Genomic DNA, 19,322 nt, shown 5'->3' with positions numbered 1-19,322 from the left:
GACTGGGAGATGAGGGACACCATAATCTTCATCTTCTCCAACAAGCAGGACCTGCCTGACACCATGAAACCCCATGAGATCCAGGAGAAACTGGGCCTGACCCAAAATCAGAAGAGTTACTGGTATGTGCAGTCTTCCTGTGCCACCTCAGGGGCTGGACACTCTGAGGGGCTTGCATGGTTAACCTCTAACTATAAATCCTAATGAGCCCTTGATATACTTGACTGCCCTAACCCATTGGGAGCCACCAATTCTCTTGGAGGTACGATTCCCTCTGATAGAGAACATCAGTCCTCCCCAGGATGTGGGTACACCTTCACTCTCATTATATGAGTCTCCACCCAATGATACAACCCACTATGACAAAATGAGCACTCACACACTCCCTAGAAGCCTGCCCTGTGTCAGATGCCCCCTTTAAGCATCTTAAACAGGTTACCTTCCTTATTATATTTTCTGAAGAGTTTTCTCAACATTATAATTTCAACCACATACCTGTCAATCTCCTATGTTCAAATATTCCCCCTACACTCCCCCAATTTCTTGGGCCATCTGACCCATCCTCCCATCCCTAGTTCCCCTCAAGCCCACAAAGCCCCACCCAAAGGTATCACTATGCCCCCATTTTATCCCATCCCTGTACAAAAACTGATAGGGAAAGGGAAGATGAGATATGATGTGGGGGCATTTTCAGGACTTGGAGTTGTCCTGGTGGTACTACAGGGACAGATGCTGGACATTGTATGTCCTGCCACGGCCCACTGGGTGGACTGGGGGAGAGTGTAAACGACAATGTAAACCATTATCTATGTGGTGCAGCAGTGTCCCAAAATGTATTCACCAAATGTAATCTATGTCCCACGATGATGAAAGAGGTTGTTGATGTGGGCAGAGTGGGGTGAGGGGGGTGAGAGGTATATAGGGACCTCATTTTTTCAAAAGTAACATTTTTAAAAAATAGAAAAAAAATTCCTAATGAGCATTCTCAGCCCATCTCCCTGAAGAAGAGCTACCACAAACCCATCCATAGGGTTGTCACCACCATCACCTTTCAATTGCCACTTTCTCTCTCTCTCTCTTTTTTTTAGGTACCAGGGCCAGGGATTGAACCCGACCTCCTTGTATATGGGAAGCCAGTGCTCAACTACTGAGCCACACTGGTAACCCTTCTCTTCTTTTTCATTTGAGCTCTGGAGTTACTGTTCTACATTTTTGGGGGGATGTTTTGGGGGTTTTCTTTTTCTTTCTTTCTTTCTTTTTTTTTTTTTTTGCTTTGCATTAGGATGCTATGATCTGACATTTGGCATGAATGCAAAGTGTCAAATGGGATGGGGGAAATATAGCAATTCTTGGTAAAGTCCTTTATAATAATGGTTTGGTTTTTTTAATTTCAATAATCTTTTTTTCCAATGTATGCTTTTATCCCCCTTTTGTCCAGTTTCCTTATCAGTTGCTGTGGATGGCTTATTTTGCATTCATGCAGACTATGTCGTGAGTCTGTTTCATCTAGTAAACTGAAAATTATTACTTAAAGAAAAAAGAATAATGTCTTAAAGTTTCAAAACAACATTGATTATTTAGAAGAAAAGCAGTGTACTATTCTTTGAGATCATCTTAATTTCTTTCTTGGCTTGCAATTCTGAAAGGTTAAGGTCGACCAAAAGGCAAACCTGCCCTTTCCAGAATGCCTTCTCCTGTCAAATTAATCTGACAACTCTCTGGAGCAAGAGGCTGGAAGAGAAATGTACCCAGGGGGTCAGTGGTGGAATTCCCCGCAGTAGGCAGGAAAGAACGCAGGCCCTAGAGCCATGGGTCTCCAGCCCAGGCTTGGAAAACAAGCATTTACCTCTCTGGGCCAAGGCTTTCTCACCCATATGAGAAGGATAATGATAATGCCAACTTTACCTAGAAGAGTCTTTTACATTGTATGGTGCAAGCTTCATGAGAGCCCTGGGAAGCTGGCAGGGAAGGGTTATTATCTCCATTTTACCAAGGAAACTGTTTAGTGCGGTCACGGGGATAACAAGTGGGGCTTACATTTCAGGCCCCAGGTGCACACGAATCCTGGTTGTCCAGTATATACCTTGACCTCAGCCCAGAGCTGGTACCGCAAGGCCTTCTGGAAAAGGATAAAGCTCTATAGGACGCTGTCCAGTGGAAATGTATTGCAAACCACACATGGATTTTCTAGTAGCCACATTTTTAAAAGTTTAAAAAAAGGTGAAAATGATTTTATTATATTTTATTTATCCAATATTTCAACCACATATATATATATATCCAAAGTATTATCATTTCAACAAATACTCAGGACAGAGGTATTGCACGTTCTTTTTCTCATGCTCAGCATTTGAACTCCAATGTGCCTCCTGCACTTTGAGCTCATCTCAGCCCCATTTCAAGCACCCAGGAGCTGCATGTGGGGCAGCCCAGCTCTGTAGCCAGCAGGAGGCATTTCCAATTCATATTGGGTGGGAAATATGAGAGCAAACACAGGTCCAGGCTCAGAGGAGTTGGAGATCTCAGGGTCAGAAGTCAAAGCAATCTGAGGGGTTATACTGTCCAGGGATTTCCAAACTTTATTATTCTTTTTCCAGTGAAAACTTTTTCACAACAAAAACCTGGAAGGAAACCTCAGTGTATGAAAGAGAGCGCATCCGAGCATCTCTAGCTGAAGGGGTCAGACTTCTCCAAGATATCCCCTGACAAGTTCCTCAGAGTTTTAAGAATTTAACTATCACAGATTTGAACTATTGATGGTCTCTCCCTCCCCTGCTGCCCACGGACTTGGACCCAGGGCTCAGTGTTGTGGGCAGGGACCTCCCAACTTCCCCTCCTTCCCCTCGTTGGCTGGTGCAAAGGGTCCCCTGGGTCACACTGAATTCAGAGAAGATTAGAAACACCCAACCAAAACTGGACCGGTCAGGTTCCCTCCATCTCTCCCCAGAATTTGCTAACTTGAGTTGACAAACAGGATGAAAGGTGATTGGAGCCAACTCAATTTTTGCCAACATCCTAGAGAACAACTACAGACTACTTCAGGCTTAGAAACAGTCTACACCTTTTCCTAACCCAACTTTCTTTGCTACCCTCTTTCCTCTGCAGGGGTTAGACCTGCACAGCAGCCCAAGAACTCTTCTGGCCTTCTTCACAGCTTCCTTCCCATTTTCTCTCAGGTCTTACCACCTATTACATGTCTAATCCTCTCTTGGTGCTGGCTTTTCAGAGGACCCAAACTAGTAAATCTAGAGTCTTCATGGCAGAGGCCCAGCTCCTGATATTTCCTAAGACCTAATTTGCTATCCCAGCAGCCTTCCAATAAATACCACTACCACTTTCTCCAATGTTTTCTTTTAGATGCATTGTTTTAGTTTTTCTGCTTACCTTTATGATCCATTTGGAGTTAATTTTTGTATATGGTGTGAGGTAAGGGTCAAGATTCATTTTTTTCCCCCAAATGGATATTCTTCTAGCACAATTTTTTGAAAAGTCTATCCTTTCCTCATTGGGTTATTTTGGCATGATTGTCAAAAAGCATATATATATATATGTATATATATACACACACACATATATACATATATATAAATCTGGAGCTGTTTTTGGACTTCCTGTTCCATGATTACCCTTATGTTAATACCAGAATATCTGGATTACTGTGGCTTTATAATATGTGTTGAAATCAGGTAGCATATGTCCTCCAAGCTTATTCTGCAAATTGTTTTAGCTCTTCTAGGTCATTTGCATTTCCAAATACCTTTTAGAACCAGCTTGTCAATTTCTACCAAAAGAAATCCTGCTGAAATTTTATTTGGATTGCACTGGATCTGTAGATCAGTTTGGAGAGAATTGATATCTTACAAAACTGAGTCTTACAAAGCATCAACATTGTATTTATCTCCATTTATTTAGGTCTTTAAAAATTTCTCAGAACAGCAACAGTCCCCCAAGTGCAACAACAAAGACCAAAAAAGAAGAAAGGTCCAACAATGAGCCCTTGATACTAATGACTATGCTTGTAAGCCTGTGCACCTGGAATAAGAACAAGGCCTAGAGCTGCAGGGTGCCTAAGAGTTACCTCCTGAGAGCCTCCGTGTTGCTCAAATATGGCCAGTCTTGAAGCCAAACTCAGCATGTAAATGTGTTGCCTTTCCCCCAGCATGGGACAGGACTCCCAGGGATGAGCCCCGCTGGCACCGAAGGATTACTACCAAGTACCAGCTGATGATGTAACTAGAAAATGACCTTGAATAAAAGGGTCAACTCAGACCAGCAGAATATCTCAGTCTACATATAATACCAAGAGTTAAAAATGCTTTTTGACCTGAATAAAAGGGGGAAATGGAAAGGACAAATGAGTTCATATGGCTATGAGTCTCCAAAAAGAGCCGGGAGGTTATCAGAGGGGTTGCCTTTATGCACACCTGAGCAGAGTCCCAGAGACAGATAAAGTAGATACAACCCCAGGTATTGGTTCTTCTGAGGGCTACAGAGACCCACAGGTTCTATGGTCATGGCAGATGGAGTTCAGTGCCATGTCAGTTGGCCCTACCTTGGAGTTTGTGTTTCTCTGTGATGGAGCTGGACTCAGATGTGATCTTTGTCCACAAGTCTCTCCTGTTACTTTTACCGGAACTGTAGTTGGTGCTGGGGTTTAATGTATACCCAGGGGACCTGAATCTCTGGACTGACCATGTGACAGCCAGGCCCTGAGCCTCAACAGACTTGCAACTCCTACACTCTGGTTTATTGGACTTACCCCGGCCAGCTAACAAGGAGGTGAGGAAGGTCAACCACCACACCAGGGAGCCAAGAGTGCCTACAACTGAAAGCAGAAGGATTGCATCCAGCATCCAAATGGAATCTAAGCCCCCTCTTGATATTGATGTGAAGTGGACACAGTCATTCTAAGGTCCACAGGATGGAGGAATAGAGTATGGATTAGAGTGGACTTACTGATATTCTATTCATGAACTATTGTGATTAGTAATCGAAGAAAATGTGGCATTGGTGTGGAGAAAGTGGCCATGGTGGCTGCTGGGGTTAGGGAGTGGGAGGAAGAGATGTGATGTGGGGGCATTTTCGGGGGTTGGAGTTGTCCTGGGTGGTGCTGCAGGGACAGTTACTGGACATTGTATGTCCTCCCATGGCCCACTGGGTGGACTGTGGGAGAGTGTGGGCTATGGTGTGGACCATGAGGTGCAGCGGTGCTCAGAGATATATTCACCAAATGCAATGAATGTCTCATGATGATGAAGGAGGTTGTTGTTATGGGGGGAGGAGTGGGGTGAGGCGGGTGGGGGGTATATGGGGACCTCATATTTTTTTAATGTAACATTAAAAAAAATAAAGACAAAAAAATTTCTCTGTGATGTTTTGTAGATTTTAGCATATAGATCTTGCACATATTTTATTAAAATTTTCTTAAAATTTCATGTTTCTTGATCTTGTAAACGGTATTTAAATTTTTTTCTTTTCCCAATTATTTATCAATAACATATAAAAATGCAACTAATTTTTGTGTATTGACCTTCCTTCCTGTGACATCTCTAAATTCACAAATTAATTCACATAGTTTTTTTGTGGATTCTTTAAGATACTCTATATACACAAGCAGGTCAAATGAAAAATAGAGCCTTACTTTTTCTTTCCATTGCTTTATTTTACTGCTAGAATTGCCAAAACAATGTTGAATAGAAATGGGGAGAACAGCTAGCCTAGCCTTGCCTTCTTTTCAATCTTAAGGGTAAAATATTCAGTCTTTCATGATTAAATAAGATGTTAACTGTGGGACTTTCATAACGTGCCCTTTATCAAGTTAAGGAAGTTTCCTCCTATTTCTAGTTTTTTAAGACTCTTTATCCTGATTGACTGTTAAATTTTGTCAAATGCTTTTTCTGCATTTTTTGGCATGATCACACAGCTTTTCTCCTTTATTCTGTTAATATGGAGAATTCCAATGATCTATATTACTTGATCAAACCTTGAATTCCTGGGATAAGTCATACTTGGTCATGATGCATTATCACTTTTATTAATAAATAGTTTTGAATTTGATTTCCTCGGTTTTAAAGGAATTCTTACATCTATATTCATGAATAATATTGATTTGTAGTTTTCTATTCCTTTTTTATTGTCTTTGGTTTTGATATCTGGGTAATGCTGGTCTCATAAAATTAGTTGGTAAGATTCTCCTATTTTTGACAGAGTCTGTGTACGATTAGTATTATTGCATATTTAGTAGAACTCACCATTGAAACCATCTGACCCTTAAGTTTTTATTAGGGTAAGATTTTAAAACTGTGATATGAATTTCTCTATAGCAAATTCAAGTTTTCTCTTTCTCCTTGAGTCAGTTTTAGTAGATGAAATTGATCCATTTCATCTAAATCAGGGGTTCGTAACCAGAAGTCAATGGACTTGAATTTAAATTTAAAAAAAACATTATTCTTGTGAGGACATGTTGGTGCAGGTGTGATATATTTATTAAATAATACATAGTATAGTGTAGACTTAGCAAGGGGTCCATAGTTTTCACCTGACTGGCAAAGGGGTCTGTGGAACAAAAAAAGTTAAGAACCCCTGATCTAAATTGTCCTACTTTTGACACAAAATTGTTCGGAATAATTCTTTATTATACTTTTAATGTCTGATGGATCTATAATGTTATTTCCTATTTCATTATAATATTAGTAATTAGTGTCTCATTTTTTCTTGATTAGCCTAGCTAGAGATTTAGTCCTTTTATTGATATTTTCAAAGATCCACGTTTTGAAATCATTTTCAAATTATTTCATTGCTTGTCTATTTTCTATTTAATTGGTTCCCAATCTTTATTATTTCCTTCTTTCTGCTTACTTTCAATTTAATTTGTTCTTCTTTTTCTAGTTTCTTAAAATAGGAATTTAGATAAGTAGTTTTAGTCCTTTCTTCTTTTCTAATATATGAACATTTAAAGCTATAAATTTCCCTTGAGGTTTTAGTTGCAGTCTACTGGTTTCGATAGACTGTGCTCTCAGTTCAAAATATATTCTAATTTTTCACGTGATTTCTTCTTTGACCCATGAGTTATTTAGAAGTATTTTGTTTACTACCCAAGTACCTTAGGATTTTCCAGATACATTCCTGTTATAAATTTCTGATTTAATTCCATTGCAATAAAAGAACACTCTGTATGATTTCAATCCTTCTAATTTTATTGAGATGTTGTATATCTCAAGCACATGTTCTGTCTTCGTGATGCCTCAGGTACAACTTGAAAAAATTGTATATTTTGTGGTTGTTGGATAAAGTATTATATGAATGTCAATTAGGCCAAGTTGATGGATAAGAATATTCATATCTCCTATAGCCTTACTGATTTTAATCTCTAACTATATATGTACAAATTTGTCTATTTCTCTTTTTAGTTCTGTTAGTGTTTGCTTCATGTATTTTGAACTTTTGTTGTTAGGTGCATAAAATTAAAGATTGTTTCATCTTATTGATTCAATGATCCCCCATTTATGATGAAATGTCCTTTGTATCCCTGATAATACTCTTTGTACTTGGTATAATTCATCTAATAAAAATATATCCACTCTAGCTTTCTTTTGATTTGTAGCTGCATAGTATATTGTGTTTGATCCTTTTATTTTAACTTATATGTATCTTTATATTTAAAGCGTGTTTCTTGTAGACACCACATAGTAAGCCCTTGTTTTTCTATATAGTCTGAAAATTTCTGTCTTTTAAATGGAATGTTTAGACCATCTGTATTTAACATAATTATCAACTTAGCCCTGTTGAGAATCTACCTTCTTGGTATTTATTTTATATTTGTCCCATCTGTATGTTTATTTTCATTTTTCCTCTTTTTCTGATTTCTTGTTGGCTACATTTTAGTATTCCACTTATTTCCACAATTGACTCATTACCTATACATCTTACTTAAATGTTTTAGCAGTGGCTCTACAGCTTACAATTTTTATGTTTAACTTATCACACTCTGCCTTCAAATAATGTACCACTTAATGTATAATGTAAGATCTTTACAACCATGTACTTCCATTTCTTCCTCCCATTTTTTTAATTATTGCCATACATTTTATTTCTACGTAAGTTCTAGACCACACAATTCATTATTTTTGCTTTAAACAGTCAATCATCTTTCTAAAATATTTAAAAATCAGAAAAGTCTTTTATATTTACCCACATATTTACCATTTTCTGCACTCTTCATTCTTTTGTGTTGACCCCAAGTTTCTATAGGGTAGCATTTTCCTTTTGCCTAAAGGACTTCTTTTAACATTTTTTGTAATGCAGGTTAACTGGTGACTAATTTTCTTAGCTTTTGGCTGTCTAAAAGTTTTTACCTCACCTTCAGGTTTGAAGGATACTTTCCATTGGACATGAAGTTGTAGGCTGATAGTTCTATTTTCCTTTAAGCACATGAAGGGCATCGTTGCATTCATTCACTTCGTGCTTGCATATATTCTGATGAGAAGTCTGCAGTTCTTTCTTTTTCTCTGTGTTTAATATCTTTTTTTCTGACTGTTTTTATATTTTTTCTCCTTATTACTGCTTTTCATCCACTTTGGCATTCTTTAGTATGTTTCTGTTTGTGTATATCTGTGTTTACCTTATTTGAGATTCATTGCACTTCTTGTATCTGTGGGTTTATAGTTTTTATGAAATATGGGGGAATTTGGCCATTATTTCTTCAAATATTTTCCCCATCTCTCTCTCTCTTGCCATTCTTTCTGGGAGTCTGATTACACACATATTAGGTCACATACGATTTCCTCACATGACTTTAAGGCTCTGTTCTTTTTTTTTCCCCCCAACCTTTTTTCTCTCTGTGCTTCACTTTGGGTAGATTCTAGGCCTTTAGGTTCATTTATTCATGCATGTATTATCTGATTTTAATCTCATCCAGTAAATTTTTACTTAAGATATTTGTCTTCAAAAGTTCAATTTCTCTTCATTGTTTGCATATATTGCTTTACATCCTTGAGCATATGGATCGTATCTATAGCTGTTCCAGCATCCTTGTCTGCTAAGTCCATCATCTGTCATTTCTGGGTCAGATTAATGACTGATTTTCCCCGTACTAATGAGTCACCTTTCCCAGCTTATTTCTACCACTAGCAATTTTTTATTGGCCACTGAACATTGTGAATGTTATGTTGTTGAGTGCTAGATTTTGAAATATTCCTAATATTGGAATTATTAGGAATTATTCTGGCAGGCAGCTAAGTCATTTGTGGATTGGTTTTATCCTTTCATGTCTGTTTTTTGTTTTGTTTTGTTTTGTTTTGTTTTTTAGCTCTTTCAGGGCAAATTTAGAGTAGCCTTTATTTTAAGGCAAATTTAGCCCTTCTAATGCATGGCCCTTCAAGGATCTATAATGCAGGAGCCCCACATATTCAACAGTTTGCACTCTGGCTGGAGGGAACTTGAACAATTCATGGTCTCTGAGAATTGTGTATCTTACAGCTCCCTGATAATTAGTATTTCCTTGAAAGGTTTTCTTGCCCAGCCCTTGAGGATTTTGGTCTATACATGTGCAATTGGTCTCTAGCCAAAGACTTAAGAGGGGTTTAGATATGTGCATATTTCTGGAAATCTTCCTTTCTGGAGCTTTGTCCTATCAGTTCTAGCCGCATTGTCCTCTCCAACTCCAGACTCATTCTCCTCACCTAAGCAAGATTTCCAGGTTCCATCTGAATTTTCCCCTCCCTACACTGCATTCCAAAAACTGCCTTTACCCACTCAGGGAGAACACCATGACTATTTCTAGAACTCATTCTCTGCATGGCATCTCCTGTAGATTCCAGCCATCTTTTCCTCCCCAAACTCTATCTCAGCTCAGTGAACCTGCCATGCTCTGCTTGAGAATCCCCTTTTTGTAACACAGTCTGAAAAATATGTGAAGTGAGACAGCCAGGACAACCATAAGGCTCACCTCATTTGTTTCCCTTCTCTCTGCATTGCCTATCTTCCAAAGTTCATAAACAGTTATTTCATATATTTTGTCCACTCTTCTGGTTGCTTATAACAGGAGAGTAGGTCTAGTTCCGATTACTCTATAGTGGCTAGAAGCAGAAATCTTGGTGTTTTGTTTTTTGTTTTATTTTGTTTTTTGAAGTCCTGGGGCCAGGTTGAACCCAGGACCTCGTTATGTGAGAAGCTGGCACTCAACCACTGAGCCACATAGGCTCCCCTGAGTTTTGTTTTTCTTTTTTTTTTTTGGTTGTTCTGTTTTTTTATTTTTTGTTTTGTTTTGCTGGTTTTGTTTTTTTTTAGGAGGCGCAGGGAACCAAACCCAATACCTCCCATGTGGGACGCAGGCGCTCAACTGCTTGAGCCACATCTGCTCCCTCAACTATAAAATTTTGGTTATGTTTACTCTGTCTTCTCCACTAGAACATGAACTCCATGAGATTAGGAAATCTGTGCTACTCACTGCTGAATCCCCAGTGCCCAGCACTAGACTGCAACATAGTAAAAACTATGAAGAAAAGAATAGGACGGCATTCCTGGGGCTGGATGTTGACACTTAAGCGGGGTGGGGGGGGCACGACACAAAAAGAGGGGGTTGAAAGAGAGAAAAGGGAAGGTATGACACAAAGAGAGCGATCAGGTCACATATGGTTTCCAGGCTTGCATTTGGACTTCCATCTGGACTGGTGACTGTGACACATGCTTTCCACTTGGACCTGGAAGTTTTTGTAATAAAAGATCAGAAATAAATGCTTCACAAACTGGTATTGTGTCCAAGCAGCAGACTATGATTTCCACATTTTCTGTAATGTAGTTAGAAATTTTAAAGCAAATTTTAAAGGGCTTCACACATTATTGTCTGATTTTATGGCATGACAAATTCTTAGTAGGAGTAAATTTCAGACTGCTGTGGTGGTCAATGGATTAAATCATTCTCCCCTGCTGTGTGCCCTCCCCCATCTCATGTAGCTGTGTGATTTCAGGCCCTCAAGGAACAGGGCATCAGGTGTCCCTGATTTTCACCCTCACTCTCCTCCCAACCCACTCAACTACCCCACCTGAGTTGATCCACTGGGCTGTGTAGATGTTGGCTGTTGTCTGACTATGGAGAGTCACAAATAGCAACCAGAGCCAAGCCACAAAAGATCTAACCAATGTTGGCCAAGGGCCATCTCTGACCTGATACAAAAGCTAAACAAATCAGTCTCCTGTCTGACGTGAGAGATCTGTAAGAAACCTAGGTCACGTGACACATCACATTTCTTGGCAAGAAGCACCTACTGGCACGTTATCACCATTGGTCCACTCAGAACTCCCTTACATTTCCTTCCTGCCGCTTCTTTCTCCCTATCCTCCCACAGACAACCATTTTATACTGTTAAATGTCTCGTCTTTGTGTTTCTAGTTGATGCAAATAGTATTGTTATATATTCCATTTTGTTTACTTTTTCACTAAGTAATGTATTTTATAACATTATATTAAATGTTGCCATGTGTACATATCATGTGTTGCTTTTCATTGCTGTATAGTACTCCATAGCGTGAGTCCATCACATTTTATCTAGCCATCCTTCCAATGACAGTCATCCAGCTTGCCTCCAACTCCCACAAATAACAATACAATGACTAGCTCTGTGCCAATTTCCTTAAGTACCTGTGTAAGAATTTCATTGGAATACAAGTCCTGGAGAATTACGGAGTCACAGGATTTATGTGTACTTGTTTTGGCAAAATAGTGCCAGATTACCCTTGACAAAATGGCTGCACAAGTCCTCTATCCCAGGGCTTCTCCACCATGGCACTACTGATATTTTGAGCTTGATTAATTCTTTTGTTGTGATAGGCTGTTTTATGCATTATGGGATGTTTAGCACCATCCCTGGCTTCTACCTCCTGGGTGCCAGCAGCATCCCCTACCTAGCTGTGAACAACTGCTCTATCCCATTCCTGACATTTGGCATTCCCTAGCTCTCCAGTTTTTTTCTCTGATTGCAAACTATTTTTAGCATTTCTTCATATCCTTGACAATTCGTAGAACTTTCTTTAATGTTAATTTTCTGTTAAGGTTGCTGGCTGCTTCTTGTCGATTTGCAGAGGTACCCTATATGTTTTTTGTGTGTTTTTTTAAGATTTATTTATTCCCCCACACACAGACTTGTACTCTCTGTCTGCTCTCTGTGTCCTTTTGCTGCATGTTCTTTTGTGTCTGCTTGTCTTCCTTTTCTGCATCATCTTGCTGTGCCAGCTCTCCCTTTACCAGGAGGCCCCAGGAATCAAACCCAAGGCCTCCCATATGGTATGTGAACCCAACTGCTAAGCCAAAGCCACCTCCCTATCTTATATATTTTTCTTTGTTTGTTTTGAGGTACCAGGGCTGGGGATTGAACCCAGGACCTCATATATGGGAAGCTGGTGCTCAACCACTGAGCTGCATTAGCTCCTGAGTTGTTTTTTTTCATTAACTGCTTGTTGTTTGTTTTTAGGAGGCACCAGGGGCTGAACCTGGGACCTCCCATGTGGAAAGCAGGTGTTCAACCATTTGAACCACATCCACTCCCCTATATGGTCTTGATACTTATCCTTTATTGGACCAACATAGCAAATAACTTCTCCCTTTCTTTCAGCTAATCAATTCTATTCACAGTGTACTTTACTGACAGAAATCCCAAATTTTCAAGTGATCAAATTCATCAATATTTTGCTTTATGGTTTGTACTTTTGCGGTTTTATTAAAGAAGTTCTTCCTTGCCCTAGGTCACAAGATATTAATATTTTCCTCTATTAGCTTTATGCTTTCATCTTTTATAATGGGTCTTTAGCCCATCTAGAGCCCAGCTTCTGGGCTACCCAGGGTTGGGTAGGAGTCCAAGTTTATATTTCTCCAGACAGGGAGAATCCATCTCACCAGTGAGGGAAACCTCACCAGTTTGTGGTGCTACCTTGATTCGCTGATTAAGTTCACACTTATGAATGGGTTTGTCTCTGAGCTCGCCATTCAGGTTCATTAACCTAATGATCTATCCTTGCACCATTACCCACAAATTGTATATCTATGGCCTTGTAACATGTTTTCATAACTGGTAGAATAGTCCCTCTCTCCCCCCACCCACACACGTACCTTTATTATTCTTTAGTGACTATTATCCCTTCCTTTACAACCTGAGTACTTCAATCACATTTCTCAAAACATCCAACCGGAATTTTAATTGCAGTTGCACTAGCTTTATAAAATGATTTGGAAGAATGAACATTTTTGTAATAAGTTGCCCAATCCAAGATTAATCAGATCTTTGTATAACTCTTTTATTTGGTTTTTATAGCTTTCTCTTTTGTATATATATATATTTAAGCTGATTCCTGGATACCTTATATTTTTTTTTAAATTTTTTTATTTTTTATTGACTTTGTAATAATATTACATTAAAAATATATATGTGAGGTCCCATTCAACCCCATTCCCCCAACTCCCCTCTCCCCCCCCTTATATTTTTGATTGCTGTTATGAATGGTGATTTTTAAATTTTCTAGGTGGCAGTGCTACCCTTGATTTTTGTAAACTGGCCTTATGTCTAGGGTTGCTCCCTTGTTTTCTGCCTGAATTTGAGCGGGGTTCAGAATCACTCCAACTTCCCCCTAGGCCATCTCGGTCTTGGCATCAAGGCACCAGGAAGATTGCAGATGAGCATGGGACCAGACCAAAGAAATTGCTAGAAAAGCCCCGTGACAGGCCCCATCCAACAACACAGAGAATTTTTGTTCCTCCAATACAGCATCTTCTCTACCTGGCCACAAAGTGCTGAAGAAACCCAGATGTATTCTGTCCCCATGTTGATGGCCCCCTCTTGTATAAACACTTTTTTTAGATACGTTAACATCACGTACTTAGCTACCATAAAAGCTGCCAAACTTAGAGCCTTGAGAGCTATTTCACCTCTTCCCGTAAGGAGTAGATGTAACTCTCCAACACTTGACAGCTCATAATCTTCATTGCAAATACTATATACCAATAAGTCAGCACATAAAAGTCCAGAGGCAGCAAGTTCCGTCCGCGCAGGAAAATAAACTAGAAGTCTGTCAGCTTGAATCCCCATCTCTTGAGGTGCATTAGTTTTGAAAACGTATTTGATATGGAAATGTGACATTTAAGCATTCTTCTTAATCTATAGTTGGTAATTTTCCACCTGCATTTTAATGAACAGAATGCAGCTGACTGGCCATGCTTTATTTTGTACTTTTCCACTAAAACTCAGCTTCAATTAGGACTCAACTTGAAAGCTTCCAGGGAGATAGGATTTCATTTTCTGAGTCACAGTCACCAAATGGGATGAGCTGGCCTTTGGGAAAGACTTAGAGTAGTTTAAACTTTCCTCACCTGAGGCCCTCGAGAACCGAGCCCACTCCTTCTGTGGAGGCTGCGTGCATCTCAGCCATGGCTTCCCCGCAGGCTGCAGAAGGTACGGCGTCAAGACGGTGAAAATGGGTTTTCTCAAGAGGTTTCAAGCTCGCTTTACTGAGCATTAACCCCAAATGGTGCCCAGTGGGTGGGAATGAAGGAACTCAAGATTTAAGCGGAGTTGAAAACCGGTTGGATGTTCCCATGTGCTAAAGTTGCACACTTGTCTAATATCTTTGGAAATGGAAAACATGTATTAGTGTATGCTGGCATGTTTCTTTGGGCAAAGATCTTTGTTAAATACAGAGATTCCCTAATTTGTATTTAAAGTGAATGCATTTAAAACACAGGTTTAGCTGATGGTAGCATTGTTATACCATTGATAGTTAACTGTAGAACTTATGTTCACATTTAAGTTGTACAAAGTGTGTAAAACCTAGTACTCTGTACCCAGTAGGCAGTCAGAAAATATTTGATTCTTCTAACACCTCAGTGAGTTTGACATTTTTACTACTTTCCTGCCTGTCTTTGTGACCTCACTGAATCAACCTATGGACCAGAGTGTTAATGAAATGCTACTGCAGAAGAGATTTTGAGAAAATTGGCATATCATGCAGCTACCATAAACTATTTCCTTTCTTGTAACATTTAAAAAATGCAGTTTTTATTACTGCTTGTGTCTCAACTGTTTAAGTGAATATTAAAGGACTTGGAGAGAGAGGAAAAAAACTATTAATAGCATTAATTCTTTTTTTCCTCTTCTGTGTTCAACTGCAATCATCCTAACAGGCTTTCTGTATTCCAAAATATATACATCTGGCATATTTTAAATGGCTTTATTAAAGGTCATTAATATAAAATATTACAAGTTACAAGTTGTCAGTAAGAATGTATCATTTTTTAAAAAGTGTATCAAAGGAAGGCGGCGCATTGACCCCAGTGGTGGCGCTCTGGCCCTCCGGTGGGGCAGCGGTGCAAGCTGGGTGATGGGACAGCTGTTCCCAGGGTGGGCAGCCCTGCACCAGCCCAGGGAGCCAGGGGGGTGGCTTCGGGTGAAAGAACAGAGACTGGTTTCTCATTTCCTTGGGGAGATTTTGTAAAATGCGGCCACCCAAGCAATATACTAAACCCTTGAGCTCCATCCCAAGTGCAAAGAGTGGGGTTGGGATTGGGGATCCAGAATCACATCTAGGCTTCAGCTGAGAAGTGTGTATTCTTTAAAAAATAAATAAATATATACTCCTGGTTTTAAATAACTCCATCCTGACGCACAGAGAAAACATGGCAGAACTAAGAGTTGAATTTCCCTACTTGGGCCCATGGCACCTTGGTTCCCATGAGAAAGGGAAGGGAAAACCACCTGGTGTGGGTTGAATTGTGCCTGCCCACTCCCTGCCCAAAAGCCATGCTCAGCACCTAACCCCTGGAAGTGCTCAGGTGACCTTACTTGGAAATAGTGCCTGCAGATGCGATCAAGTTAAGATGAAGTCAGCCTGGGTTAGGGGGACCCTGGTGAGAAGAGGGAAATTGGGACACAGAGGAGCCCCACCCAAAGAGAGGGTGGCCATGGGCAGAGGCAGGGCCTGGAGGGCTGCGGCCACAAGCCCCGGAAGGCCTGGGGCCACCGGAAGCTGAAAGAGGCAGGGAAGGACCCTTCCCTTGAGCCTGTGGAGGAGGGCGGCCCCGCCGACACCTGGACTTGAGACTTCTGGCCTCCAGAAGTGTGAGAGAAATGTCGGCTGTCTGAAGCCATGGGGTTGGTGGTAATCTGTGGCCCAGAGTTAAAAGTAAGGTCCCGGAGGTCAGGGCAGGATGACACACCCGGAAAGCTCGTCTTTCCATCCTCCCCTTCTCCCCTTTCAGACTCCACGACTTCCCAAAACTAGGGCAAGCCCACACAACTTTCAGGACTCCCTCCATGATTTCCCAATTTTTGGCTTTCCATTTAATTGTGGGAGGCTAGGTCATTAGGAAACTAAAAAATATTATGGTTAACTAAACACTGGCGGGAGCTGGGCCCAAGAGGTACTAAGCATGGCAGAAGCTTTCGACAATCCCCACATCCCTGGGGCTCCAGGGAGAAATTTAAGGGACTATTGGGCTTTATGAAAAGGTTGGATGAAAATTAAAATCATCTCTCAAGAGAACAGGCAGATCACCTTGGGCCAGAGGCCCCAAATCACAGACCTACCTTGCTTGCTACAGAGAAATACAAATGTCTATGTATCTTTTAAAAAAAAAAAAAAAAGAGGAACCCAATTTCCAGGCTGGGTTTTGAACACCCTGTGGCCCAAGAGGCTGAGCGTGGAGGGCAGCTATAAGCCAGGCTCTGGGGCTCTCTTTGTGAACAGGGGCTGGAAACCAGGAGAGGAGCTGGCACGCTGCTCGGGCCAGGTGGCTGGGATTTCTAAACTCCTTTCCCCCTCATCCACGGCTGCAGAGTTGTTTTTCCCCCTTGCACATATCAATTGTACTTGAGCAGTAGAGGAAAAGTCTATATTCCCAAGTGATAGTCACCACAGGAGGAACATAAAATCTGAGACCCCAAGGAACCAAAGGAGGTTTGGGGACATGAAGCGATTGGCAGGAACCAACCCAAAAGCTGGCTAAGCCCTCTAGAGCTTTGGCAGAAACTTTTCTGGGGGGGAAAAAAAGTTGCCACATGCTTTACCTCAGAGCCAGAAACAAATGGAAATCATTTCAGAAGAAGGTCGTACAAAACCGAAAAGCATTAAAATTTTAAAAATAGACACTTTGGCACTGAAACCAAATGCTCCCTGGCCGGGGCTCAAAGGAATTAAGGCTTCAGGTGAGGACAGCACAGTGAGGCAGCATGTAAGCCCGCTATACCAGGGTCTGCAGCGCCGCCTGCAGCACCCCCGTGTGCCCATCAGCTCGGGGCATGGGCCACCATCTCCGCCGGGCAGCCTTGCCGTCTCCAGCAGCAGGCGGTGGTGACCGGAGCAGCAAGGAACACAGAGGGTGGCAAAGTCCAACAGGAAGAGACTCCCCTGCGCTGAGCCAGAGGTCTCCAGGAAGGGTGCTGCTGGGTGATGCAGAAACTTGACTTGTCCACTTCGGGTGGTGGTCAGGGTTGGGGCAAGATCCACCACGAGGCAGTTCGGCCAGTCCTTGGGATGAAGGATGCCCTTCTCTGCCAGCCAGTCTCACCCTGGAAGGTACTAGCACAGCTAATTAGAAGAGCCCTGTCCTCCAGCAACGCCTGCCACCTGAGGCCAGTACCGGGTAAAACCAGCCAGTCCTTTAAGTAACAAAGAACTTCCAAAAGGAAACTGGTACAAAACTAGGAAAAGTGGTAGCCCTGTGGCTGCTAAACTAGATACAAAATAATGAAGGGTTAATACAAAACTTTCAAACATGCAACTTTTTTTTTAAACAATGATCAATAGTTTCAATAAGTATGAGGGGAGCTTAAAGACAACATTTACTACATGTCAATAGCCTGCTTCTGAGAAATGATGTGTGGGTGGAGGGTGGCACATAACACAGGGAAGGGGGCTTCACCAAGAGAACCCCTGGGCAGGCTGGGAATGTCACGGGGGCACTAACTGGGGACAAATATTTCCCTGGTCACAGCCAGGATTCAGATGCCATCTTGGCTGAGGACATCACCAATAATCTCTTCAAAGTTAAACCCATACAGTTAAAATAAAAAGGGGGTGCGGGTTAAAGGAGAAATAGATGGACATCATTTTTACAAAATCTGTGACATGGTTGAGGAAAACTCTCTTTGAAGAACAGGAAAATTGGGTGAAACTGGGAACAGAAGTTTCATGTACAATATTTACTGAATTCCTAAGTGTTTAAAAATTCCCAAGGTAAAACTTCTGTTATCAAATCACTGAAAATAGCATATATATCTGAGCTTACAAAAAAAAAAAGGAAATATTTGAACAAGGCATTATTTAACAGTTTCCAAATGATTAAGAAAAGAGTATACAGAAACTAGGAAAATACACAGGTAAAACGCTGCCCTTTTTATCCTCCTCCACCACACCACTTTGAGGAAAACCTTTTGGGGTTCCTGATTTTATTTTCTTGTCTAACTCAGTTTACCAATTGTCCAGAAAATCAAATCCCGTCTTCAAGACGATATTACTCGAGCCAACCTGTAGAAGGACAAAAGGACCAAAGTAAAGCAGGAGGGTTTTTTTTCTTTCAGATGTCCATAATCTAAAAACAGCATCTCATTTAAAATGACCCAGATGAAACAGCCTGCTTCTGTCTCAGAGGCTTCCTGACCTCGATTTACGTCAGTGCTTGGAATCAGAAAATTAAATAAAATTCAAGGTAAATTACACCCTGCCAGGCCCCAACATTCCCCCCCACCCCCCCCCCCCCCCCAGGCACATCTGTGAGCAGCTTATAGATCTAGGTACAAAGAAAAGAAGAAAAAAAGAACTTTTTTTTTCCTATTTCTGAATGAAAGAGACATGTTGAAATTTATTCCTGGTGAAATAAGAGAACTGATCAAAGATATTCTTTCCAATGTTAAAGCAAGCATGCACACACACAACAACAACAACAAAAAAAGAATTTGCGAAACTCAGGGAATTGAGAAATATGGAGAATGAATTTAAAGCGTATTTCTCCCAGATCATGTTAAAGGTTCTGGAGTGATATCCCTAAACCAAGACCAGTCTCGGGGTTTGAAGCATTTGGGGCTTGATGTCAGGGCTGTGTGCCTGATGGTGGTCTCAAGCTGCTGCCATATTTCTAAACATTCCAACACGCTCGTGCTCAGGGGCCTGTGATTTAAGATGCCTGTTGCCTCCACTTAAGACAAGCAGATATTCATCTGGTCAGCGTGATTTTCCTGAACAAGGAAACCAGACACCATATCCTCCAGGCAAACAAAACGCTTACGTGGGGGAGCCAGGGAACCGCAGCCTGGACTCAGCAGCTTAGCCTGGAAGATTTGCTG

The 19,322-nt window shown here is 41.0% G+C and overlaps 1 protein-coding gene across 1 annotated transcript in view; it reads right to left on the bottom strand.

Moving 5' to 3' along the window:
• Positions 1-15,199: 15,199 nt before the first annotated feature.
• Positions 15,200-19,322, bottom strand: part of C13H1orf198 (chromosome 13 C1orf198 homolog) — a 35,913-nt gene continuing 31,790 nt past the window's right edge. Inside the window, exon 4 of the mRNA XM_058309551.2 lies at positions 15,200-18,507. Coding sequence (XP_058165534.1) covers positions 18,451-18,507 — 57 coding nt within the window. The 3' untranslated portion in view covers positions 15,200-18,450. The remainder of the gene's footprint in view (positions 18,508-19,322) is intronic.

Source organism: Dasypus novemcinctus, chromosome 13 (assembly GCF_030445035.2).
Source record: "Dasypus novemcinctus isolate mDasNov1 chromosome 13, mDasNov1.1.hap2, whole genome shotgun sequence".
Taxonomy (NCBI): Eukaryota; Metazoa; Chordata; class Mammalia; order Cingulata; family Dasypodidae; genus Dasypus; species Dasypus novemcinctus.
This window is presented reverse-complemented; position numbering and strand designations above follow the sequence as displayed.